This window comes from Chinchilla lanigera, unplaced genomic scaffold (assembly GCF_000276665.1).
Source record: "Chinchilla lanigera isolate Chin_1 unplaced genomic scaffold, ChiLan1.0 scaffold00083, whole genome shotgun sequence".
NCBI classification, from domain to species: Eukaryota; Metazoa; Chordata; class Mammalia; order Rodentia; family Chinchillidae; genus Chinchilla; species Chinchilla lanigera.
In genome coordinates, this window is record NW_004955484.1 from 2449947 (window position 1) to 2476111 (window position 26165).

Sequence of the window (26165 nt, forward strand, 5' to 3'; positions counted from 1 at the left end):
GGGTTTGTTCACAGAATGTCAACAAAAAATTTATTTTTATTTACTTATTAAAGTACCATCACCAGGCCAGACATGGTGGCACACCCCTGTAATCCCAGCACTGCTGGAGGTTGAGGTGAGCCTGGACTACATAGTGAACTCCAGGCCAGCCTGGACTGCATAGAGAGACCCTGTCTCAAAAAAAAAAAAGAAAAAAGTACCATCACCATATGGCACAATCACATATCACTAAACATCCCCACATCAATGAACTTTTTCTACTCTGGAATACAAAACACCCTTGGTTTTGCTCTTTGAATGCATCTTTTATCCAAGCATGGATTTGTTTGTTTGTGACAGGTTCTCACTTTGTAGCCCAGGCTGGCCTCCAACTCACAGTGATCCTCCTGCCTAAGCCTCCCCAGTGCTGAGATTATAGTCACATACCACCATACCTGGCTCAAAGCATTCCTTGGAACAGCATACCTTGGTCATTTGAAAAACAAAGAATGGTTCACAGAGTTATGCAGATCTAAATGTTGACACATTTTTTTATGTAGTACAAAATGACAACATTAATATCACGGGGCTGTTCTCATGAGAGAACTCTTAAATATTAGAGGGCCGATACAGTTCGTTGCCAAAATTTTATTCTGTATGACATCTCTTTTTATTGTTCCACTTATTTATTTTTGTCTTGTTTCTTTTGAGACAAAACGTCACTGTGTAGCTCAGGCAGGGTTTGAATTTACAGTCCTCCTGCCTCAGCCTCCATGCTACTGGGATTACATGCATGTATCACAATGCCCAGTTTGAAGGCTCATGTTGTACTGATTATTTCATTTTTGAGAAAATGTCAGCCAAATGCACAGCCAGAATAACCATGGTTTGTCAGTCATTCTTTTTGATAGGGTAGCCTTTGTTCCATAAGAAAAGTGGCTAGTTCAGCTCATGACCTAAACAACAGCACAGGGGCTTCTCCTGGAGCCAACCACTGTGCCTCTGTACTCAGTAGGAAGGCTTTCAGCACACTTTCTACTTTTTCATATAGACAAAGTCATGCACATAAAAAGTCATGCACTCAAAGGTAGAGATATAAGGCAATCAATAACTGTTATTGCTTTGCAAGGTCATTCCTAGCTGACAGTGGCACTTGTTTCTGGAAGGAGCAGGAGAATGAAGAATGTACAGCTTCTTGTGCTGTTTGACGCTACTCCTGGCACCAGCACCTTTGCCCACAACTGCTTTTGCATCATCAGTATCAGTATCCACTCAATGAAATGAGAAAAATACACATTAGTAATTGTGTCATCAGCTTTCCGTCCCTGTAACAAAACACCTGGGGTAATCAATTTAAAAGGAGCAAAGGTTTGTTTGGACTCATGGCTTCAGTCCACGTTCTCCTGGCCCTGCTGCTTTCAAATGTGGCAGTCCAGGATATCAGGCAGGAGCACGCGAAGGAGGACTGTTTCCTGTACGGTGGCTGCGAAGCAAAGAGACAGAGGAACGGGCTGTGGGCTCGAGATCACCTTGCACGAAACACCCTCGTGTGCTTCCGAGCCAAGTTCTATTTCCTGAAGGTCCCATCCCCTCCTAAAGGCGCCACAGGTTAGGGACCAGCCTTCAACGCATGCGCAGCTGGGGGACATTCAGGATCCAGTACTGGAGTGGAAAAGGTTGAAGGTTCCCAACACAAAGGAACAGCAAATGTTTAAGGAGACAGACACGCTAAAGACCTTGAGATGATCGTCGCACGTAGTGTACATCATGTAGCAAATTATCTCTCTGTACTCCATAAACGTGCACAATTATTGTACCAAAATAAACTTTAAAACAAATCAAATTTTAGACAGGATCCAGACACATTGCAATTATTGATATCTTTTAATATATGTTTTCTCTCCATCTCTTCCCCTCTCCACCACCCTCCTCCATCTCTAAATCACCTTTCCCCGTTTTCATTATTATTTTTAGTTCATGTTTATGACGTATGATGTTTACATTCACGGAGGGTATTTGGTAGATGTACACGACACATCGTCAACGTTTTTACTTCCCCTTCCCCCACCATCTTCCCTCACCCCGGATCTCCGGGTCCCCTTTCCATTTGCAAAAGATCTATCTCCCTGCGTCCTTTTACCCATCCTTTATTTTTCTCTTTACGTATCTGTACTCTGACTTACTCAAATGAGAGCTCCCATACGGTATTTACCTTGTGTGTCCGATTTATTTCATTTAACATTATATTTTCCAGGCATATCTATTTTCCAGAAAAGGTCTCAAATTTATCCTTTATTTTCAACAAGTATGTAGTATTGCATTATGTCTGGTTAGCACATTTTTTGTCCCAATCCATAATTTTAAATGGGGTGTAACATTAAAGAGAAGTAGGTAACAAAATTCTTAGAATGAGAGCATAAAACCTGTTAGATATTAGTTAAAATTTTCTTCCTTGAAATTCTGGAAGAAAGCATTTTGTTCACTTTTTTCTGTAAGATGTGATTGCACTGTTTTAAAATAAATCCCACAAGAAAGAAAGCATATTTTTATTCCATAAATAACAGTATATCACTAAATGTCATGAATAATAAACAAGAGAATGATAATATACTTACAAGTATAATTTCTAAAAATTTAAAGTATAATTTTCTGAAAACTTAAAGATGCCCATATAAAATTCCCATATAAAGCCAGGTGTGGTGGCTCATGCCTATAATACAGCACTTGGGAGGCTGAGGCAGAAGGATCGCTGCAAGTTTGAGGCCAGCCTGGGCTACAAAGTGAGTTCAAGGACAGCCTGAACTGCACAGAGAAACCCTGTCTCCAAACAAAAATAAATAAATTTTTTAAACGCCCATGTACAAAATTAAGCGCATAAATACTAAAATATCTTATAAAGAGCCATAAATATTCACCCTGAATACTTTCACTTTCCACTTAGCTACATTTTCTCATTCCTTATTATAATAGGAAATTCTGGACACCTATATTGCTTGTCAAGTGACATGCGACATCCTAGACTAAGATTTTAAATTACTGCTTGTTCTTAAGGATTTCCTGCCCTCTGCCTTAGTATTGTCAGTGCGCTTTCAATACTGCAAAGAGAAGACACATTCCTCCCACGTGTGCATTTGGAAAGTATCTCACACTGCATGGCAGCATCTAATTTTTCCTCTACTAAAGGTTCTCTCTCTGTGCCCCTGTGCACATTTTACAACCCGCAGAATGTAATTAAAGGTTTTGTTTTCCAATGCCTGTGCTGAATTGCACTGAGGTTGTGGAAATTGATCTGTATTATTTTTCATTGAATTCAGGTAAAAAAAAATTCTGTTTGTGAACTTTGGTATTGTTGTTAACAATCCTATTACCTGAAAATTCTTCCATCCTTTTTAGACAAAAGGATTACTTGTTTCTGTGGTTTTGGTGGATATGGTACTTGAGTCTTCAATTTATATATGGACGCTTTTAAAGGCAGGGTCTCCATATGTAGTACAGGTTGGTCTTGAACGCACTTTGTAGCCTAGGCTGGCCTCAAACTCGCAGTGATCCTCCTGCCCCAGCCTCCTGCGTGCTGGGACTATAGACATGAACCACCATGCCCGGCTTGTTGCAATATTTGATCTTTGTAATGGTTTGTATCTAGATGTCCCCTCAAAGCCTCATGTGGTCACAAGAGGGGCTTTTTGGAGGCGGCTGGATCTAGGGTGGGAGATGCTGGGATCAAAGTTGTGATACTGGGCTTGGTTCGCAGTGTGATGCTAGGATTAAGGTGTGAGTGCTACCTGTCCTTAGGGATAAAGTAAGAGACAGAAGGAGGGATGCTGTGCTTGCTGCATGTCCCTTGCTGCTGCTGCTTGTCTTCTGCTGCCTCCTGCCTGCTCTGCGATGCCCCTCTGCTATGTCCTCTGCATTGGAGCCAGCCAATTATAGACTGAAACCTCTACAAACTGTGAGCCAAAATAAACCTTCTCTCCTTTAACTTTGGATGTTGAGTGTTTTGTCTCAGCAAGGAGAAAAGGAACTAAGACAGTCGTCATCTCCAGGTGACATCTCTGATCTAGAACTGAAACAACCATCTATTAGCTTTGAAGAGTAACTGGCAGAACTGACTACCCTGTGAAGAAGCAAGATCTCACCAAGGCCCCAGGCCTGTGACTGGTTAGGATGCAGCTCTTCCAAAGGTCTATTACACAGAGTTCCCTGGATTTTCCTGGATACTTTCCTGTGACGTTTTCTCCTGGTAATCACTTTCATGTTTTCCATATCTGGCTGGATAAAAGTCCTCAAAAGAAGTACTAAGATCGTGTATTTCATTACTATATTGTTGTGCTCTTTCTGATAGTTCTTGATGGGTAGACGTTTTTCTGGACAATTTGTTTATTAAATGCAGAATCATTAAAAGTTGATTCTGGAGCAGTAAAAATACTCAACGCATCAGCCAGTGGAATGGTTTTCATCAGAATTAGTGACTAAACAAGCATTTCCCAAAATATCATAACATACTTGTCAGAAGTTTTCTGTAACGTTTGTTGATCTATGCTTAATAAATTGATCATATTTTGACCAACAAAAGAATCACAATTCTCTGACAAAATACTGTGAGTTGGCTGGTTCATATCCTTAAGAAAATTTGAAATTTTGGTTCCATTTTCTCCCCAAATATGCTGTACTGGTTGTTTTTCAATAATAAAGTCTGACTGTCTTCTTTCATCTTTACTTCTACAATCTTTACCCATAATTACAGCAGCTCTTGTAGTAAGGAAATTCCCACTTCCTAGACTGAACTGGCTGACATCCGTCCTTGTTACCTAGTTTTTGATAGTGTATACTTTTGCTTTCTTTACACACACACACACATACACACACACACACACCAGATCTTCTCTCCAAATCTTCCCAAAGAGCAGCCACTGATATCCTAATGGGTGGAGCTCAAACCTCTCAGCTCTGGGCCAAGCAGCTGTCTCATTCTCTCCACCTCTTTTTTTAAAAATTCTTTGCTATTTATTTGTTGAAAACATTATGCATTCTGAAGGATTTCACTTGGTCTGGATTTTCCTGATCACGTTACATTTTTATTATGCTAGGCACCCCTGATCCCCATGGCAGCAGTGTGGGGAGGTGCTGCGGTCAGGAGCACACCCCCCCCCCACCGCCAGGGTTGCACTAACATGTTAGAAGGGCATGAGGCTCAAGTTCAACCTTTTGCTGTCCTGCCCTTCTGCTTTCTACCATGGGAAGACACTGCAAGAAGGCCCTTGCCAGATGTGGGTAGCTTAAGACTGAGCGCCCCAGCCTCCAGAATAATAACACATAAACTCCTGTTCATTGTAAAGTACCTAGTCTGAGCCAGGCAGGGTGGCACAGGGCTGTAATCTCAGCATTTGGGAGGCTGAGGCAGGAGTTCGAGGCCAGCCTGGGTTATATAATGAGTTCAAAGCCAGTTTGTACCACAAGGGGAGATCCTGTCTCAAAAATAAATAAATAAATAAATAAATAAATAAATAAATAACCCAGCCTGTGATATTCTATTACAGCATTCCCAAACAGAGCTAGATTGTTAAATTTCTGTTCCTTCATGCACCCAAAGGAGGTCAATGCTTAAGAATCTTTTACCAAATATAAACAATGATTCCCTGCTCCTTGTCAGGGTTGAGTGATTCATTTTTTTTAAGTTACAGGCTGACAGTTTCAGGTTTCTCCTCCAAGTGTCTATTTTCTCCTCTGTGATCCTGCATTCCTGCAACCCAGGGGGTCCTAGAGGTGCTGGGTGGCAGAACCACAGCAGGGTACAGCTTGAAGGGGACACAAGGCTCTCTGCCCTGTGGAATGTATGCGTTAGTCAGGGAACAGGAAATAAACAAAAAGTAGAATATACAGGGGTCAGGTGGTATTTACTGGTAAGGAGGTCAGATCAGTGGTGAGAGAGGTGAGGGGGAATGGTTTTGTTTGCTTGTTTTTAGTCTTTTTTCATGTTTAACAATCTTTAATTCAAATGTAAGAGTTCAACATAAACCATTTTTAGGACTTGGGCTTTGTTGTTCTTTTAAAAAGAAGAATAAGGGAAATGCAACAAAATGATCCTTCCATGTTTCAAAAAAATGAACCTGAGCTTCATCCTTGTTCAGGGCCATGCTAATCTTCTCTGTATTGTTCCAATTTTAGTATGAGCTGCTGAAGTGAGCACCCTTTTTTCATATTTTATTATGGAAAATACACATGCAAAAGTTGCCCTCTGAACCATTTTCCAGCATAGAGGCCAGGGTACTGTGTGACTATCAGCACTCTCTCCTTCCATAACGCTTTTCTACTTACAAAAATGAAACCTCATATTCATTAAACATTAACTTCCCATCCTCCCCTCCCCCCAGCCACTGGCAATCACTCTTTTTTTTTGGTACCAGGAATCGAACTCAAGACCTTGCACTTGCCAGGCAGGCGCTGTGCCATTGAGCTACATCCCTGGCCCTCACTGTTTTGTTTTTCATCTCTATGATTTTGACTACTGTAAGTTCCATATCAGACAAGAAAATTGGACAAAGAGTATAAGGACTACCCAGCTGACCTGTGGACGCATGAGCAACAGCAAAAGTGTATCACCTTAGGTCTGTAATAAAGAAATAGCTAACTGATACAGTGGTGTTAAAATTGTGAGTTTTGATGTTATGTGAATTTTATCTCAAAAAATTTTAATTGCCATTGGAATTTAGATTTAGATTACATTCAATTAGCTTATTAATTTTGTGAGATTTGACTCTTTTTGTTTGATTTTGAGACAGGGTCTTGCTTTGTATTATAAACTGGCCTTGAACTCACTGTGTTGCCCAGACTGGCTTGGAACTTGAACTTGTGGCAGTCCTCCTGCCTTGGTCTTGAAAGTGCTAGGGCTACAGCCATACACAGCCATGGGGGCTGGGGATTTAGCTCAGCGGCAAAGCGCCTGCCTGGCAAGCGCAAGGTCGTGAGTTCGGTTCCCGGTACCAGAGAAAAACCAAAAAAAAAAAAAACCACAACAAAAAAAATCATACACAGCCATGTCCTGCTTGACTTCTTTTTGTGTGTGTGTCTTTTTGAGACAGGGTTTCACTATGCAGTTCAGGCTGGCCTTGAACTCACTTTGTAGCCCAGGCTGGCCTCAAACTCGCAACGATCCTCCTGCCTCAGCCACCTGAGTGCTGGGACTATAGGCATGCACCAACATGCCTGGCTCTATTTGACTTTTTAAGAATATTAAATTGGGCCACTCAATGCAATGGAATGAATTTATTGAGATTATCTTTTACATCTATCATTAGAATTCTAAAATTTCCTCCTTAGAGACCACAGAGAGTTCCTATATGTTTCTGACTGTGTTGTCACAGTCAGAAACATCATATGTAGCCACATATAGTTATCACCACATATGATGATAACTATATCATCAGCCACATCACATTATGTTCACATCATACATAGCCACATATAGTTATCAAAACTAACAAGTTAACACTGGCACAATACCACAAATGTAAATTTACCATTTTTTTCTAACATCACCTGCCACCCCAGGGATGTTATTACCACCCTAAATTGCATTTTGTCATCCCATTTCCTTTGTCTCCTACAGTCTGTGACAGTGTATCAGTCTTTCTTTTATGACATGCCAGTGTGAGGAGTACTGATCAGTTACTTGATACCATACTCAGCAGTTTGAAGCTGTCTGGTGTCTTCTCATAAGTAGACTGAGATTATGCATTTTGGGCAAAAAATATCACAAAAGTGATGGTGGACCATTCTCAAAATGTCATAGCCAGAAACACATGATCCAAAGCTGCCTAACTTTTCCTCTTGTAATTAATACACTGGGGGAAGATACTTTAAAACCATGCAAATAGCTTGTTTCTCCTCAAACTTTCACCCACTGTTTTTAGATCCACCAGTGGATCTTGCCCACAAACATTACTTTTGTGGCATTCTAATTTTCTTATTTCTTTCAATTTTAGCATATGTGCTGCTGAAGTGAGCACTGTACTTATTTCAGTGCCGGGATCAAACCCAGGGACTTGCACATGCTAGGCAGGTGCTCCAACATTGAGCTACCTCTCCAGCTAATGGTGATTTCTATTTCTCTTCATTCTTCTACAGTGCTTAGTTAGAATTATTCACTAAGGAAAAGATCTCCTTCTCCCTCATTTATTTATTATCAGTACAGACTTGTAGACATTTCTTTTATTCTATAGGGCATAGTCTAACTCTATTATTATTTACTTTGTTGTACTATGCCATCTTGGACCATTGGGGGCTTCTCTCAGATAGGTTTCTCTGCCCTTTACAATGACCTACTCTTTTTTTGAGCACTTCCTTATTTTCTTTTACCATTAGATGTTCCATATTCACCTTGCCTTTTTTGTGCCCAAACTCTATAATCAACCATGTTTCCAAGGAGCCCTGCTAACATGGTGTCCCACATGGAATACTGAAACACAGAAAGGATATAAAAGATATTGGTTAAAAACTAGGAAGTCTGACAAACTATGGATTTTGGTTAATAATAGTTTCATTAATTATAATATACATACCATAACATTTAATGTAAGATGTTGGTTGGCAGAAGTGTATAAATTGAAAATATATTATGTAACTTTTCGTAAATGTAGAACTTTTCTTTAAAAATTAACTTTATTACTAGATCTGCAGGCACCCTGATCTCTGACTTCCCAGCTGTTTCTTAAGCCAAAAAATTTTAACGTTAATTAAAAAAAACCAGGAAGCCAGTCATGATGGAACACACCAATAATCCTAACACTGTGTGAGACTAAGATAAGAGGATCACACATTCAAGGCTGGCCTGAGCAACTCTAATTTAGTAACTTAATGAGACCTTGTCTTACAAAATAAGAAGTAAAAGGGACTGCTGATGTAGCTCAATGCAAAGGCCCTGGGTTCAATCCCTACTACTGAAAATATAAATTATTTTGTTCCTCTATTTATTAAAGCATACAATGCAGCAGATTTTAGTATAGTCACAATGTGGCACTACTATCACCCCTATGAAATCCAGAATATTTCCATCTCCCCAAAAGAAATTCTTTACCTCCTAAATCTTCTCCTCTCATCCAGTTGGGATTTTTTTTTTTTCTTCTTTTTTTGAGACAAGGTCTCACTATGCAGTTCAGGTTGGCCTTGAGCTCATTATGTAATCCACGCTGGCCTTGAACTTGCAGCAATCCTCCTGCCTCAGCTTCCTGAATGCTGGGGTTACAGATGTGCGTCATTGTGTTTAGCCAGTTGAAATTTTTAAGACTTTATTTTTTTAATCATGGTATTTTATTTTATTATTATTTTTATTATTATTTATTACTGGGGATTGAACCTAGGATCTTCCCACTGAGCTACAGGGTTTCTATAAGTTACTAAATTGCCCAGGCTGCGCTCAAATTTTTGATCCTAGGACTACAGGTATGTGCCACCACACCTGGTTAAGCCTTTAAATTTCTGCCAAAATGTACCATCCATGAAGTTGTCTTGCTGGAGAAAATGTAATCTGTATCTAATTAAGCCTCTACATTTGTACTATACAGCACAATAACACTCCAAAATTAAAATTAAATGAAATCAAATATTCAGTTACACTTTTGAAGTACTCAGCAGCTATATGTGGCTGGTGGCCACCAAGAAGGAAGCAGATACCAAACATTTCCCTGAGAAAACGACAACCCAGCTAATTCTTAATGCTTCAAGAAATAGAAAGATTAGATAAATATATTAAATAATACCATTAGGATACAGTCATTTGAAAACAGAATGTGGACACCGCTACAGAACAGATGAACCAGTTTCTTTAATAAATCATTGGCATGGGGAGAAATTGTAGATTTTAAAAGACCAGAGACAAATAGGGATGGGCTGGAAGTGTAGTTGCTTGCTTAACATGTGGGAAGATCTGGGTTCCACCCCAGCATGGAAAAGACAGAAAGCAAGCAAGCAAGGAAGGGAGACATGTGAATCAAATGCATTAAGGACTTTTAATGGGTATTGATCTTGTACTAAGTGCAAAAGAGACCTTTTTTCCTTCTCTTTCTTTCTTTCTTTTTTTTTTTAATTTGGTACTGGGAATTGAACTGAGGACCTTGTGCTTGCCAGGCAGTCACTGTGTCACTGAGCTGTATCGCCAGCTCTCTTTCTTTTTTAGACAAGCCAGCTGGTGGCACACTGAGGGTATAAGTATGAATTTAAACAAAATCTTTGGGATGCTACAGTTGTGGACTGAGCACTTGAACTACACCCTAACAAACTCAACCAAACCAAAATGGAGTCACTCATGCTAAATACCACACAATCAAATTGAAACCTCAAGGAGGCAGAGAGATTCCCAAACACTCCAGTTTTCCCTGAAAATAGACTTTTAATCTACCTGAGTCGGCCTAAGAAGTCTGCCTTAGTTCTTACCAAAAAAGAAAAGTAAACTGAGTTAACCAATCAGGTTTATTTCTATTGTTCTACCATTCTTCCCACCATGCAAGACCTACTGTTCTGTTGCTGTCCAGTTTTTAGAATTAGAGGCAGCTCTAAGTTATGAACTGTGAATAAAAGCCAATTAGATATAAATAAACTTGTAGTTACCCCCTACATACACACATGGAACTCAGGGCCTTCACCTTGAGCTATGTTCCCCAAACATAGCTACATTCTCAAAATTTAAAATTTTGAGACAAGGTCTTGCTAAATTGCCCAGGTGGGACTGGAATTTGTAATCCTCTTGCCTCAGTCTCCCAGGGTGCTATAATGACAGAAGGATGACACCACGCCCAGCTTGGAACTTTGGCTTTTGGCAAACTTATCCAAGCGCGGTTGTGGGGAAGAACTCGGTGAGGATGAGGATGAAGTTTGTGTTCATGACTCAAAGGAAGAAAACCAAAGCTGCACGTAGTTTTATCTCAGCGATGCCTGCCAGGGGCCTCTTACAGCTCACCTAGGAATAGCTTCAAGCCTGACACCTACCCGATTCCTGGCTGCGCCCCAGAGGAGGTGGAGACGAAAGACATATGAGTCTTCACCTATCCGGTGGAGTGGTGCAAGTTCTCAGCTCCCCTCTTCCAGGAAGTCTTCCTGGCATGCCCCACTGCCCACCCCCACTCCATCCTGGGAGGGCCTTTGCGTGCTCCCTTCCTCCTGGCCCGGATAGCAGCCCTGTGACACTAGCCTGAGACTTGCAAGGGGAGAAAAACTCTGCCAGCCAAGAGGATAGTCAGGAGCTGGTGCCAACGGAGAGCAGGGGCTATGCCAAGCCCTGAGCCTGGCTGGAGCTGGGTGGAGTGGAACCAAAAGGGAAGCCTCGCCCGGAGGTTAAAGGTTAGAAGCAAGTGGGGCAGGTGGAGCGGTCTACAGCAGCCAGCAGAGCTTTTAAGTCCTCCACGAGGCTTTTGAAGGGCCGCTGGAAGCCATCGCAGACTGTCAAGGCAGGGAATGGCTACCTTCACAGTTTCCTAGTGTGTCTGGCAAGCCTCCCCTCTCTTTTAAAATGTTGATCCTGGCATCCACGGACTCTTCTGATTTGGCCATGTCTTAGGGCCACCTTAAATCCCCTCCACCTTAAGCAGACTCCACCCCTGAGTGCAGCCAATGAGCAGATAGATAAGCAGCCAGGTGTCCCCGCCCCCCAGCCGTCTAAACCAGCTGCCCGGTCGCAGTCCGGCGATGGCCCTGCTACTCCGGGCTGTAACTTGGGGGCTGTTGCCCTGGAGGAGCCACTGCTCCAGTGCACCCCAGGTCAGGGGGGCTGGGAGGGAGGGGAGGCTGGTTCCCACTTCCCAGGCCCTGCCTTAGCGAGGTGCAACCTGTTAAGGCTGCACCGTCTCTCCTGCCACAGGGGCAGGCTGTGACCCGGCTCTCTTTGGGGTGACTCTGGCAACGTTTCTCCCCTGTAGCGTGGACTCAGCAAGGGCTTTGTGGAGGCTCTGGAGGCAGTTGTGGGGAGCCCCCATGTGTCCACTGCTGCTGCAGTGCGAGAGCACCACGGGCGCGATGAGTCGATGTACAGGTATCAGAACCGCCTCCCCCCCCCCCGCACACCCCCTGGGGCTGGGACGCAAAGTCTGAGTTGTCCTCGTGCCCACCCACCTGTTTGAGGGTGCTCTGGCATTCTGCAAACAAGGCCATGTGCTCTGTCCCTCACCTAGTTGTGGCTTCAGGCCCTGCAACACCTCCTGGCTCCTTGAAATGGGCAGGACCAATTACCACATCCTTCTAAAGCTCCGAGGTCTGCTTCCAGGTGCCATCCTCCTGATGCCGTGGTGTGGCCCCAGAATGTGGACCAGGTCAGCCGCCTGGCAGCCCTGTGCTACAGCCAGGGTGTGGCTATCATCCCATTTGGCACCGGCACCGGCCTGGAGGGGGGAGTCTGCGCCCTGCAGGTAGAGTGGGTGCCCCAGGTTGGGTCTTAGGCACGTCATGTCCGCGGCCATCCCCACCAGCCGTGCTGGGGCTCTGCTCTGGCTGCTGGGGGGCTCTGCAAAGGGCTAGGGTCTTTCGGGCTGTGCCTGGCCCTGAGGCTAGGTCAGCCAGCCTTCTCAGGATCCCTCCTCCAGGGCGGTGTATGTGTTAACCTGACCCACATGGACCGGATCAGGGAGCTGAATCCAGAAGACTTCTCTGTGGTGGTGGAACCCGGTGTCACCCGTAAAGCTCTCAACACCCACCTGCGTGACTGTGGCCTCTGGTTTCCCGTGGGTAGGCCTGGGGCTTGGGCACCTTCCCTCGGAGGCCTGAGGGCTAGCTGGGGCTGGGCTATTTCTGGGGCTTCGCAGGACCCTGATTTTCCCTGCCTGGGTGGCCCTGTCCTGCTCTCTGCCCTCCAGACCCGGGTGCAGATGCTTCTCTCTGTGGCATGGCGGCCACTGGAGCCTCAGGCACCAACGCGGTGCGCTACGGCACCATGCGTGACAACGTGATCAACCTGGAGGTGGTGCTGCCTGATGGGCGGCTGCTTCACACTGCGGGCCAGGGTCGTCATTTCAAGTGAGCTCCCTTGCCCCTAGCCTGGGGTCCCAGCCTGCACTGAGGCTGACCGGCTTCCCTCCTCCAGCCACCCTCCTGAATGGGTGGGTGAGGCCTGGAGCCCCGCAAATGGGCCAGTGGATAGTGATGGGGTTCACTGTCCCTGCAAAAGGCAGACCTGGTTGCAGAGTAACAGTCAGAGAAGCAGGAGGCCAGCTGAGACCTGGCCATGTAGGGGATGGTGCACTGGGTTCCGGCTCCTGACTTCTGGGCAGAAATTTCTCAGCGCACAGCCTGGGCAATCACCTGCCTTACGTCTCTGGGATCCAGGAAGACTGCAGCTGGCTACAACCTCACAGGGCTGTTTGTGGGCTCCGAGGGGACACTGGGTCTCATCACGTCCGCCACTCTGCGCCTGCACCCAACTCCTGAAGCCACCGTGGCTGCCACCTGTGCATTCCCCAGTGTCCAGGCTGCGGTGGACAGCACTGTACAGATGCTCCAGGCTGCGGTGCCTGTGGCCCGCATTGGTGAGCCGGGGACTGGGTTACCCGCGCAGGGTCCTCAGAAGGGCGGGCCTCACCTGGCCATCCGTCTCCTTCGTCCCAGAGTTCCTGGATGAGGTCATGATGGACGCCTGCAACAGGTACAGCAAGCTGAACTGTTCTGTGGCACCCACCCTCTTCCTCGAGTTCCATGGCTCCGAGCAGGCCCTGGCAGAGCAGCTGCAGCGGGCAGGTGTGCTGTGGGTTGGACTGTGGGAGCATGCGGCCAGGGCTCCCCCAGTGTGGAGCCCAGGGTCAGTCTTCCTCCCTGACTGCAGAGGTGATCACCCAGCACAACAGAGCCTCCCACTTCTCCTGGGCTAAGGAAGCAGAGGAGCGCAGCCGGCTTTGGACCGCACGGCACAACGCTTGGTACGCGTTCCTGGCCCTGGCTCCAGGGTTCAAGGTGAGCTGGGACTGGGGTGGAAGTGGCTTCCACAGCTTGGCCCATGATCCTTTAGCTCAGCCCCCTACCCTGCTGTATACAGCAGCAGGCTGAGGCCTATAGGGGTTGAAAGTGAGGGGTGGGGTGCAAGTCTCGCTGAGTAGCACTGCAACCTGTGACTACAGACTGCACCGCCCAGCCATTTCTCAGATGCTGCCTAGAGGAAAAGGACCATTGTCTGCCCATCCCTGGAGTCCTTCCAGTCAACCAGCCACTGCAGCAGTGCTGGGCTGTTAGGGTTGTAAACACAACAGGGAGGGCCTCCTGGAGGAAGAGACATGGAGAAGAAGGGGTCAGTCCAAACCAGAAGGGAGGCTGGGTCCCAGGCAGCTTCTGCAGAGGCTTATGTGGGTGTGGTGGCCCTGCACATAGCCGAGGAGTGGTGAGGGCCCTGGGCTGGCAAGGCCTGGCACACACACCCAGGCCAGCCATCTAGATAAAAGCAAGCCCTCTCCTTCCGTGAGGCCAAGAGCTGACTCCAGATCCCCCCAGACCCTTCCTTCGCCTTGACCACAGTGACCCCTGAACCTCCAGCAGGCAGGGGTAAGGGGAGAGCCTCACAGGCTTGCCTCTGACCCAGGGCTATTCCACCGACGTGTGTGTGCCCATCTCGAAGCTGCCGGAGATCCTGGTGCACACCAAAGAGAAGCTGAAGGCCTCGGGACTCACAGGTCCGATGGAGTGAGGTGGGGAGGTGCTGGGGCTGACTAGTGCCTGGGCCAAGGGAAGGTGAGGCCGGAAGTGACTGCTGTGTCCTCTGGGCCCCCAGGAGCCATTGTTGGACATGTAGGTGATGGCAACTTCCACTGCCTCCTGCTGGTGAACCCAGATGATGCTGAGGAGCTCCAGAGAGTCAAGACCTTTGCAGAAGAGCTGGGCAGGTGGGAGCCCAGTGGGGTAGGGGAGGGCAGAAGGGATGGGAGAAGAACCTGCTAAGGGTCCCTCTCATGGCATCTCAGGAGGGCACTTGCACTCCGTGGGACGTGCACCGGGGAACATGGCATTGGAATGGGCAAGCGGCAGCTGCTACAGGAGGAGGTAGGCCCCGTGGGCTTGGAGACCATGCAGCAGCTTAAGGTCATGCTGGACCCCCGAGGCCTCATGAACCCAGGCAAGGTGCTGTGAGGAACTCCAAGTATTTGACCTGCAAGCGCCCAGAAGACACAGACTCTTCTGGAAACACTGGCCCTACAAGGATGGACAGTGGCTGATGCTGTCTCTGCCAGCCCTCTGTCGCTGGGACTTGAGCCAGAAGACAGAGAGAGAAGCTGGGCTCCTTGCTGCCCCTTTTGCTGCCCTCAGGAACCTTTGGTCCAGTAAAGGAAGCTGCTTTCTCTGGCTCTACACATCTGTCCGGGCTGCGAGAGCTGGTGTGGGTCACCGCATGGCTGAGAGCTCATGCCTTCCTCAGGCCTCCCCACTGCAGGGGCCCAGGACCCTTTGCCCACATCTGGTGACAGGAACACTCCTTTCCTAGGACAGGAAGGGCCCTCTCACTCCAGGGCGCTAGGTCTTTTCTTTAGGGTGGCCCAAGTGAATCTGAAATCCATTTCAGCTGTCTGGAGATCGGCAGGCATCTCCTCCCCGAGTGCCAACTTCTCTCCTTCAGATTCCCTGTCTTGGGGCCAGTGACCCATTTGTTTTGGGTGTGTCCTGACTTAGAGTGGCCTGGGGAGGGGATGGTGCCCAGGGTTTGGAAGGAAGCTAGGTCCCTGTCCCAATTACTGTGCTTTTAACAACCTTAGGCAGAGGTCCCGCCCATGGTGGTGGTCACTTATGATAGCCTCACCAGGCCTGAATTGGGTTTTAGAGCATCCTAAACACATTCTTCAAGCAGTGCTACCAACTATGAGAAATGGAAGATTATCCTCCTTGTCCCACATCTTTCTGTGGCTCAAGATATTGTCCTAGCAGCTTTTGGTCTCAAAGGCTGGGTCAGCCCAGCATACAGCCTGACATGTTGTGGGATCCCTGGCCAGAGCCATAATCTGGGGTACTTGGTAGTTAAACCCCTAGGCCCACAAGAGGGCGCCTGACACCAGAAAGCTCAGACACTACTGCGTCTACTAGGGGCAGCTGTGGCCCAGCACTCCTCTCTCCAAGGCCTGTAGTTCTCAGCTCTGAGCCACCCACCTCCCGGGCTTAGAGAGAGGCTTGGTGGCCAGTCCAGCCCCTACCCACTGCAGATCCCAGGAGCCTGCAGTCCTGTCCATGTCCCCCATCCCGAGGGCCTTTGATCCTGTTAGTGAAGGAGACGGGGTGAAGGATGCAGAGGAGCTCGCGCAGAGGTGAACAGCACCCTCCAGCTCACCTCATGCCCTCCCCAAAGCCCTGTTGGGCCCTTAACACCCCTTGCATAAAGCCCTGGGCACAGGCTGCCACCCTGGGACTTCATCAGTCCAATCTTGGTTCTTGGAATTCCTCTGTGCTCACACTGGGCTCTAGCAGACAGAGATGGATGTGGGCTTGAGGACAGTCTTCTGTGACATTCCTGTGTGCCAAGGATGGTTTGGTGGCGAGTTGCATCAGCCCCTCTCCCCACAGCACCCCCAGCATGCTTACCAGGAAACAGCTCTCCAGCCCCGCCCCTTTAGACCCCTGCCCTGGGGTGGACTCTGCAGTGGCCACCTCTACCTTGGCAGGGCTTTTCTCTGATGTGAACTCCAGGGCTTAGCAGCTAGTGGGCACTTGCAAATGGCCATGTACCCAGGTTCTTTTATTAAGAAAAATTCCAAACATACAGAAAAGTTGGAACGAAGTATACCACCATTCACGGAAACACCAGCCATAAAGATTTGACGATAGACACTTATATTATTTGCTTTGTGTATCTCGGAGGAGTCATTTAGAATTAGACTGCACATTTCTTGAAAGCACTCGCCCGTAGATCACAGCATCTATCTCTTAAGATTAAGGACATTCCCCTATAAACGTCAACAGTATTATATGGCTATTGAATGAGCAGTCTCCTCCGTGCTTTCTTCCCTCCCACAAAGGCAGAGCAAGGGCCTTTCCAGAATCCTTCAGAATGTGGGATTCTGGAGAGCTGTCTGGGTGGAGATCACAAACATCGCTCCCACCCACATGCCAGGTGCCGACGATCGGGACAGAACGCAGAGGACGTGGCAGCCAGCAGAGGGCTGCAGTGTGCCAGGTGGGAGGAAAGTCACCCAGGATAGATGAGCACGAGCCGGGAATAGCACCCACCTTGGGCCCCAGACCTGCTTCACCCACTGCACACCAGTTGGCTGACTGTGGTACCACTAAGGCAGCTGGGCTCAGGCTGCCAAGGTGGGCACACAAGGCAACCATCTCCACATCCAGGGGTCAGACAAGGAAATCTCCCGAGCTGGGCCCTGCCCCACCAGTTTTGCTGGTGGAATTAAATATAGAACAGGGAGACACAGTTGCCAGGCAGAAGCAGAAGGTGCTGTGAATAGAACTGCGCCCTTTGCGGTGACAAAGCTACAGGGAAGCCTGCTGCGCATGTTCCAGGCCTGCAGGGCAGATCCCGACCCTTGCAGTGACCTCTGAGCTGCGTGATTTTGTCCTCACTTCACATGCGAACAATCAAATTCAGATGAATGAAGTCATTTCCTCATTCTGCCAAGGAGTACAGCTCAAACGCAGGCAGCACCCCTGTTCTGGCCGCTACTCCTGCAGCAGCATTCCTAGGTCCCAGGGTCCCCCAGGGCAGGGAGCCAGGCAAGCCCAGACTCTGAACCACAACTCTTCAGTTTGAGCTCAACGAGCGTGGCTGCTGGCCTGCATGGAATGCCCTTGCGCTAAGTAGGCACCACCAAGTAGGAAGCATCTGAAGGAGGTGAATGCGAAGCCAGAGGCCCTGGTGGGATTGGGCCCTGAGGCAACAGCACAAAGAGCAGGCCCGGGAGCGCTCAGGGCGGAGGTGTGGGGCCTTTGTCCCCCTCTCACGCTCTCCTTGGCTGGCTCAGCAGGAGGCCCTACAGCGCAGCTGCCTGGCTTGGAGACAAGCCGGGCAAGCACTGCTGCCCCTTGCCCTGTGCTTCCTGCAGTTTGCCAACTTTTGCGAACCAGAGTGGGTGGTTAAGGGTTCTGAGCTGGCTCAGCCTCAAACCAGGCCTTCTGGGGCCTCGGTGAAGTATGCCCTTGAGTCAGCACTGAGACACGGATGGAGGAACAGGAGCAGGATGTGGGATGGGGAGCAGAGGCTGAGGCGGGCAGGAGTACCGGGCTGGTACCTGGAGGAACCACGTCCTCGTGGCCTCCGGTAGCTGCAAGAGCTCTGTCCCGGAGGACCCTTCCAGAAAAGCTCCATCCCGGCACTCCACAGGTGAAGGCGGTCGGTTCCAGCACACTTAAGAGGGTTAGTGACATGGGAACCACCCCTTCCCTGCCGGTGAGAGCCTGCAGGAATGCTGGGGTGAGGGGCGGAAGGTGGGTCTTTGTCCCCAGTTCTTCATTTCCCACCCCCAGTTCTTCATCCTCTAACAAGATTTCATCAAAATAAAACCACACAGTGTATCTTTTATTAGACATTATTTTAATACCATATCAAAACACCTTGACTGATGAAGAAAGCTTTTCTCCCAAGCTTTGAACATTTTTTAAACATTTTATGAGGTTTTTTTTTGTATTTTAATATATAAATACAGAAACCTATCTTGCATGGGCCAATGCCGCATGTGAACATCAATGGCTAAAATGTTCTCAAACAGAGTGCCTGAAAACGGGGGAGCAGTCCATGGTTCTCCAGGAAGTCTTTTATTTAAGTTTTCTGGGAAAAAAAAAATCCACAAGGGCCTAAGAAAAATGTTCAGGCATTTTTGCAGGACACTTGTGGTTGTTAAACCCTCTGAACTGACCAGAACCAGAAAGAAAGAAAGGGGAAGACATGGGACCGGAAGTGGGAGCAAGTCCTTGGTGGGCATCGGTTTGTTTTGGCAATGAAATCAAGTTATCAATCAGGGTCTCAAAGGGAAGAAAAGTGCAAAACCAAGCCAGAAAAATGGGCAAAAAAAATGGAAAACAAAACAATAACAACAACAAAAACAAAAACCCAAAAGGGAGGTTGGTGATGCAGAGAGCTGACCGGGGCGCTGGGCAAAGGATGAGACTGTGTGTGCCCACCCGCCGTCAGAGCGCTGGCGGCGAGGCTGTGGCTATGTCCGGTTGTCACTGAGTGGGTTACAGCTGGGCAGCAAACAGCAATCTGTAAACATCACGAGGGAAAACACCAGTCGACACTAGACTTTTTTTTTATATAATTTTTTTTTTTTGTAAACACTTTAAAGACAGACCCACAATGCCTTTCAAAGGTGAAAAAGAAAATGCCCTTTCCCTCCTGGGCTGAGGGGGAGGGGAAGGAAAGCAGTCGATTCACTCTTCTCTTGCGATTTGGTGTCCTCAGGGAGGAGGGAGAACCGCTGTCCAAGTCAGTGCAGGAGGAGTGGCCCGTTCCCACTGGTGTCCCACGCTCAGCTCTGCCCCAGTGTCCCATGAGCCTCTCTCAGAGCAGGGGCTGTGTGTCCCTGTGTGGGTCAGAACAAGTCAGTCACGCTCTGTGCGGCCAAGGGCCGGCCGCTGCATCCCGTGGTGGCAGCACGTGTCCCGCCAAGGGCGGGCGGGCCGCCGGGCGCCTGCTGCTCGGTTCCCCCAGAGCCAAACATCCTGCCAGGCCCCACGACCCCACGTCAGGCCAGGTGGCCCTCCCTCCGCCTCACTCTCGCCCTGCTGTTTCTTCTCCCCTTGTCAGCACTTTTTGAGGTGAAGGTAAAAAGTGCAAATGTCCCTGATTTGTCTGACATCATTAGCTGTCAGGGCACTTACTTGGAATAAATAAAATAACCTAACAAGGGAAAATAAAACAGGACAGAGAGAGAGCAGAAAGAGACCCCAAAACCTTTGGATGAGCGAGACAAAGTGGAGTTGGGCTCTTTGCTTTTACTGGGGCTTTGGTTTATCTGTTTGCCAGGAGGAAGAAAATGCCAGCCCAGAACTCAGCAGGGCCTGGCGGGGCAGGGGACAGGAGAGGGTGGTCAGCAGTGAAGCAAGGAGCCCGTGGGCAGAATGGAGAGTCAGACCCAAGCGTGACCCTGGGGACCATGTGCACACATGCAGGAGGAGCTGAGGGGCTGAGGCTGGCCCGGGGACTTAGGATTCCTTTGGAAGAGTGGGTGGGAGGTGGCAGCAGGAGGACCAGCAGGAAAATGACCACTGATGAGCACGGTGCAGTGGACCATCCATGGTGCCATGGACTGTCTACTGAGAACCCGTCCACAGGGCAAAGGGGTCACCCTTTGGGTCACCAGAGAAGACCCTGAGAGCTGAGCAAGGCTGGGGCAGAGCTGCAAACCCATAGCCCCATGCTCCTCCTACTGGGGTCCATTCCCAGAATCTTTCTGAACTTTCCTCAGAAGCTTCACCCCGGACATCTGAAATACACTGGGGTTTCCCCAACTAATTCCACCTCTTCCCATTGCGCTTTTCATGGTCCTGCGCTTGTCTGCGTGTGCCTTGCATACTTCCACAGGAAGCCTCTGCACCCCAGGAGCCTACCCACTGATGAGCTGCTGCCTTTCCCTTCTCCCCTGCTTTCTCCCGGAAGGCTGTGTCAGGGAAGCCCAGCTCCTCGCCACCAGGCCCACAGAGACCATGCCTTGAGCCTGAGCCCAGCGCGCCCCCAAGCACAGGCTCACCTTTGAGAGGGTTCAGCAAGCAAGCCCGGCTGGGTCAGTCTGCAGGGTGTTCTGGACAAGATCTGTTCACTTCAAACCACGAGTCTATGCAGCTGGGGTGGGGAGCGGCAAGGGGAACACCTGTTAGCTCAGACACTTCTGGAGTCTTTCCTGAAAGGTCCCCACGGAAAAATGATCCTGTCCCCCTTTTTGAAGCAGGGAGCAGGGAGAGCACAAAGACGATTCTGCCTCAGCAGGTGTCAGCAGGGGCAGGCACAGGCTCAGGGAGACCTGGGCTGCAGGAAGGGCATCAGTGGTCCTGAGGAAGACCCAGGCCTACTGCACGGAGCCCAGGAGGGGAGCAACAACTACTGGGGTGAAGGTGCGGGTAAGAGGAGTATATACTGTGGTCAACTAGCCGGTCAATTATCTCCAAGGCCTGAGGAATACGGAGTGGGGAGAAAGACAGGGCAAGCTGGCCGGGGTCCCAGCTTCAGGATCCTGAGAGCAGCCCCTCCTAGGTCAAGAGAGCAGCCGGGATACACCTTCCCAGTGAGTCTGCCTGTGAGGGTAAGAAGGGCTGGGGGGCCATGGGCTGTGTGACGCTGCTAAGAAAGCGAGCCAGGGAGGGGCTTTCAGTGAATCCGTCGTCTCCAGTCTTCACACAGCACTGTCTGCCTCAAAGAGGAACAAAAGAGGAACCGCAATGGCCCCAGGACAGCTTTCTGATACATAAACCAACATCTGGGTGCTTTTAAAGACAGAAACCAGACAGGTAATTTGCATAAGCTTGCCCCAGGAAGGGTTTTGCTTTCTGGTTCCAGTTAGTGCTGCCCTGGGACACAGCAGGGCTGTGTGCTGGGACCCAGACCAAGAAGCACAGCTCTCCCGAAGGCCAGCCATGGGACTCTGCATCAACCACATTCCTAGACCACGCAAGGCTGTCATTCTGTAGACCAGTGGCCTCACGTCAGGCTCGCTTCGTGCCTCACGTCAAGCAGCTCTGGGCTGGAAAAGCGGACAGCAGGTAGCAGTCGCAGGAGCACAGGGTGTCCTCCCATCTTGGGCAAAGAAAGTCTTTCCAGTTGGAAACAAGCATATGGCTCCCATTGGAGCTGACGATGATCTTCAGCCCACTCATTATAGCCACTCTCAGTGCCCGCAGGGGGCTCCCTTTCTGCCTCCTGGCCCTCTGGGGAGAAGGGCACGCACAGGCCAGCAAGAACACCCTCCCCGCTGCGAGAGCGGTGGGGCCAGCGTAGGAAGAACAGGCTCAGGGAGACAGAGGGGCAGTCAAACTCCCGGGGGAATCCCTAGCACCTCTAACTGGTGGGGCACTCCACTCTCCACCCACCCCCCCCCCACCCCACCCCCCGCCAAAGCTGTCAAAGCTGAGCTGAACCTTGTGCAATTCACTCCTGCCCTGCACTTGGGTTCTTGAACCTTCCTCGTGGCAGTCTGGACACCCCCCACCCCCAGGAGTGGCCGTGCCATGATCAAGAGGCACAGACTGGCTGGTGACAGGGTTCCACTGTGCCCCTCGAGATGTGGGATGTGGGTGCAGGGCTCTCGTACCTTTTGTGATAGATGCACAGGCAGGGCAGTCTGGCTATCGTATCCCCCTGAAGCAGTTCCTCCAGGCAGATCACACACTCACCCGCATCTTTAGTCAGCACATCATCTGCAAGAGGGACAGGGACAGCGAGAGGGTTAGTCACCAGCGGGTGGGCAGCACGGAGCATGCACAGGTCTAACAACTGGCTGGATTACCAAACTGCCAGTCTGTGGGAACACCAGGACAGACCTTGCCCTTCAGACCCTTACCTGTGGAAACAAGACAGGTGCATCATGTGTTATGTACCTGAAGACACAAGGGGGTTAATCCCAAATGGGGTTAACTAAAGACCCAGGTGCTGGAGGATGAGAAAGGTTTGGGGAGGGACAGAAGCAACACAGGCAGTATGACACAAGCTGCCCCCTTACTGTACCTTCCCCCAAATACACGCCCACTCCAGGCATGCTGATTTCTGGTCTGGAAAAACATGGCACTGCACAGGCTACTTGAGGCGAGAATAAGGGGAAGAAGGAGCTACAAAAGCAAATACTTGGATGTGAGCGTTCACAGTGGTCACAATCCATTGTACCCAAAGGTGCAAAACAGCCCAAACACTCACCAACGGCTAAACGGATAAACCAAACAAGGTACATCCACACACTGGAACACTACTCCGCCAAGAAAAGGAAGAACGGACACATACTTCAATGTGGATGAAACTCAAAAGTATTATGCTAAGTGAGAGAAGTCAGGCAAAAATTGGCCACTCCTTTATGGTATCATCTATATAAAACATCTAGAATAGACAAATCCCCAGAGACAAAAGGCAGATTTCAGTCGGGAGCAGGGAAATGATTGCTAAGGGAGAAGGAATTTCCTTCCCTTTTCAAAAACATTTTTCTGGGCCGGGGATACAGCTCAGCAGCACAGCGCCTGCCTGGCAAGCACAAGGTCCTGAGTTTGATCCCCGGTACCAAAAAAAAAAAAATTTCTTTTCCTGTGGCAAGAACACTTACTATGAGATCTGCCCCCTTAACAAATTTTAAATGCACAATGTTGTGTAACAGCTCCCTAGAACCTCCTCTCCTTGCATAAGGGAAACTTTATACGACCCCATTTCTCCCCTCCCCACTTGTAGCAAACACCAGTCTCTCTGGTTCTGTGAGTTGGACCACGTTAGTGGCTCATGTAAGTGGGATCACACGATAGGGTTTCTCTTCAGGGTGATGAAATGTTTGGAACCAGACAGAGAGGGTAGCTGCACAACCACGAATGCCCAAAATGCCACTGAGTAATATATTTTAAACGGCTAAGCTTGTGTGAATTTCACCACAATTTCAAAACAGAAAAAGAACACTCTACTTCGCCTCTTCAGAAGAATGAATGGAAGGTAGTTCCTGCATTCGCCCAGGCAGCAAAGCCCCAGCTGGGAAAGCCCGAGAGAAACGGCAAAGAGTGAGGCCGACTCCGCAGTGCTTTCCTACGTCACGTGCACTGACAGCTCAAGAGCGACTGAGCCTGAGCCTCAGGACACCAGGAACTCACAGTCTAGCTGGGGAGGCGGAACAAGAAAGCCGAAATGCACCGCACGGTAATTCTTAGGTAGCTTTTAGCGCAGAGGCACAGGTATGATGGGGGTGGAAGGTGCCCACTTGGGCAGGGGCTGTCTAGGGAAGACTTGAGAGAGACCGCAGTGAGTTGGGCAGACAGGCAGAGGCTTCAGGAAGGGCAGGTTCCAGGCAAGAGGTACAGTGAACTGCTAAGGCAGGTGCAAAGAGCCACAGGAAGCCACAGGGGCCAGGGGGGCAAACTTGTGAAGATAGACTCACGCTCTACTCTGCCTAACGGAGGGGCATGGAGGTGCACCCTGACCACATCTCTAGAAGTTACCGCAGCATGGAACGGATGAGCCCCGGGATGGGCAGCTCACTGGGGAGGCCGACTGTGCAGTGTGTCGGTGTGGGCTTGTCACTGGGAGGGACTCCAGAGGGACAGGCCTGAGCAGGAAGTGAATGAGTTCAGGGTCAGGTGGGAGATTTAGAGACCTCCAGGCATCTGCTGAAGTCTAGATATGGGGTTTAGAACAGAGCTGTGGGCCACAGGTATAGATGTGGGATAGAGACGGTCCAGGGAAAAAGTTTAGACGGCAGTCCAAGACGGCAGCAGACAGGCCCAGGTTAAAGCTGGTATGTGACGGGCGGGTGAGACTTGAAGAGGTTACCCAGAAGTTCCCCAAGCCACAGGAGAGATATCAAGTGAGTGAATAATGGCCAGGAAGAAAGGTCTTGAAGCAAGATCAGTCCCCACAATCAAAGACCTATGATCCGCACCTTTGTCTGTCTAAGAGTCTCCATGCGGGTTTTCCTCGGCCTCGTGATCTTAGGAAGGAGGCACAAGGTGTCATTCCCACTTTGCAAATGAGGATATGGAAGCCCCAAGAAACCACACATCTTGCCTGCATCAGGGGGCCTGTGAATGGTGATGCTGGGCGAGGGCCTTGGCCAGGGCCCCTCTGCTCTGATGACCTCCCCCAGTGCTCTCTATGTCTTCTGATTATTTTGATAGTAAGAGAAACATCAGGGGCCCACAAAACCAGGGTTCTTCATGGCATAGAAGGCTCTGGTGACTCACCCCTCTACACTCTAAGGAAAAGGCATAAGATAGAACCAATATGATACTGAAGCCTGGCACACAAGACAGAAGTCACTTGGCTTCCTGGACACCATGGCAACCTGTGGTCATGTCTGTTAACATCTGGCTAACACAAGAACCATTGGAAAGGGTGATACGATCAGAGAAAAGAGAAGGCACAGTCAGCCACTGCAGGGTCACCTCATACTCCAAATGTGGCACATGGCACACTGACATAAAGGGAAGATCCTATGGCTTTAAAGCACTGGATACCACACATGCTTAGACATTTGTGTAGGCAAAGGAAAGATCTGGAAGGATACCCAAAAAAATACTTTTATGTGGTTTTGTATTCTCTGAATGTCTCAACACACATTACTTTTATACTTAAAAGTTCCAATTTGCATTTTACTCTGAAGTACATCAAAAAGACAAGATGGGTTGGTGGATGGGTGGACAGGCAGTAAAGCAGGTACAGTATAATGCATGCCCTAGGGGGTAAGGGTATAGGTACTGACAGCAGAATGCTTTCAACTTTGCTGTATGTTGGGCATTTTTCACGGTAAAATATTGGAAGAAAGTTAACCTCAACAGAGGTGGCAGAAAAGATAGCTCAGCTTTAGCAGGAAGGTGGAATTGTCCTGCAGACATTCGCCCCTGACGTGGCACACGGGAGAGATGCAGCCCCTCTTGCTCTTCACCCGTCCAAAACCCACAGCTTAGGGTGATTTTGCCCACAGCACTGATCTCAAAGCAATTTCCTCTCGCATTTCCCCTACTGATGGCTAGCTTAGCTATGTGCCTAAGGGTGAAGTTAGACTTCTCCGGATCCCCAGCAGCTTCCTGAACAGGCTGCGCTCCTTTCTCCAGAGCACCTGCTCCAGGAAGGCCCCTGTGGGCCCCAGACCTGACATATGCAGGGCAGGAGAGGCAGGCCTAGGCTTGCCTCTCCACACTGCACGTCCCTAGGGGAAGGGGATAGGGCAACAGGTACGAGCCAGTTCATTTCCTTATCCAAGGGTGGGCTCAGGACTTGAGCACCTATGGATTAGGTGCAGCCTTTTCCTGGCCTTATATGCCCTGCCAGCCAGCCAGGAGCTGCAGCTCTAGCACATGGCAAGGAGCACATTTCTTGGTCTCAGCACACTGAGACCAGGGCTGCAAAAGGCCACCTGGAGGTTCCTGGGGGCAGGGAGGAGTGAGAACTTTGTAATTCGATTCTGTGGGGGAAGCCAGCACCTAGCCTAGCACCCCGGGAGCAGCATTCAACAGCAGAGGCAGGAGGAGCACAGCCCCACAAGAAGTCTGTGTGGGCTGAATAGACTTCCTGCCCCAGTCCTTGGGACTCTGGGAATCAGTAGCCCCAGGTATCCGTGGGA

General features: G+C 49.2%; 2 protein-coding genes and 1 pseudogene across 2 annotated transcripts in view; 1 reads left to right on the forward strand and 2 right to left on the reverse strand.

Annotated features, from left to right (window-relative positions):
- Nucleotides 1–1602: 1602 nt before the first annotated feature.
- On the reverse strand, nucleotides 1603–6113 carry LOC102028638 (annotated as a pseudogene).
- Nucleotides 6114–11598: 5485 nt separating this feature from the next.
- On the forward strand, nucleotides 11599–16756 carry Ldhd (lactate dehydrogenase D). Its single transcript, XM_005403452.2, has 11 exons — nucleotides 11599–11727; nucleotides 11886–11998; nucleotides 12230–12371; nucleotides 12546–12687; nucleotides 12816–12975; nucleotides 13285–13484; nucleotides 13564–13692; nucleotides 13778–13905; nucleotides 14525–14615; nucleotides 14714–14825; nucleotides 14904–16756. The coding sequence occupies exons 1-11, from the start codon at nucleotides 11656–11658 to the stop codon at nucleotides 15067–15069; spliced, it is 1455 nt and encodes a 484-aa protein (XP_005403509.1). The 5' UTR covers nucleotides 11599–11655; the 3' UTR covers nucleotides 15070–16756.
- A 1689-nt stretch (nucleotides 16757–18445) lies between these two features.
- Nucleotides 18446–26165, reverse strand: part of Znrf1 (zinc and ring finger 1, E3 ubiquitin protein ligase) — a gene marked incomplete at its 5' end in the record, with an annotated part of 98148 nt that continues 90428 nt past the window's right edge. The window contains 3 exon segments of the mRNA XM_005403453.2: nucleotides 18446–19454; nucleotides 20622–20713; nucleotides 22176–22281. Coding sequence (XP_005403510.1) covers nucleotides 20656–20713; nucleotides 22176–22281 — 164 coding nt within the window. The 3' untranslated portion in view covers nucleotides 18446–19454; nucleotides 20622–20655.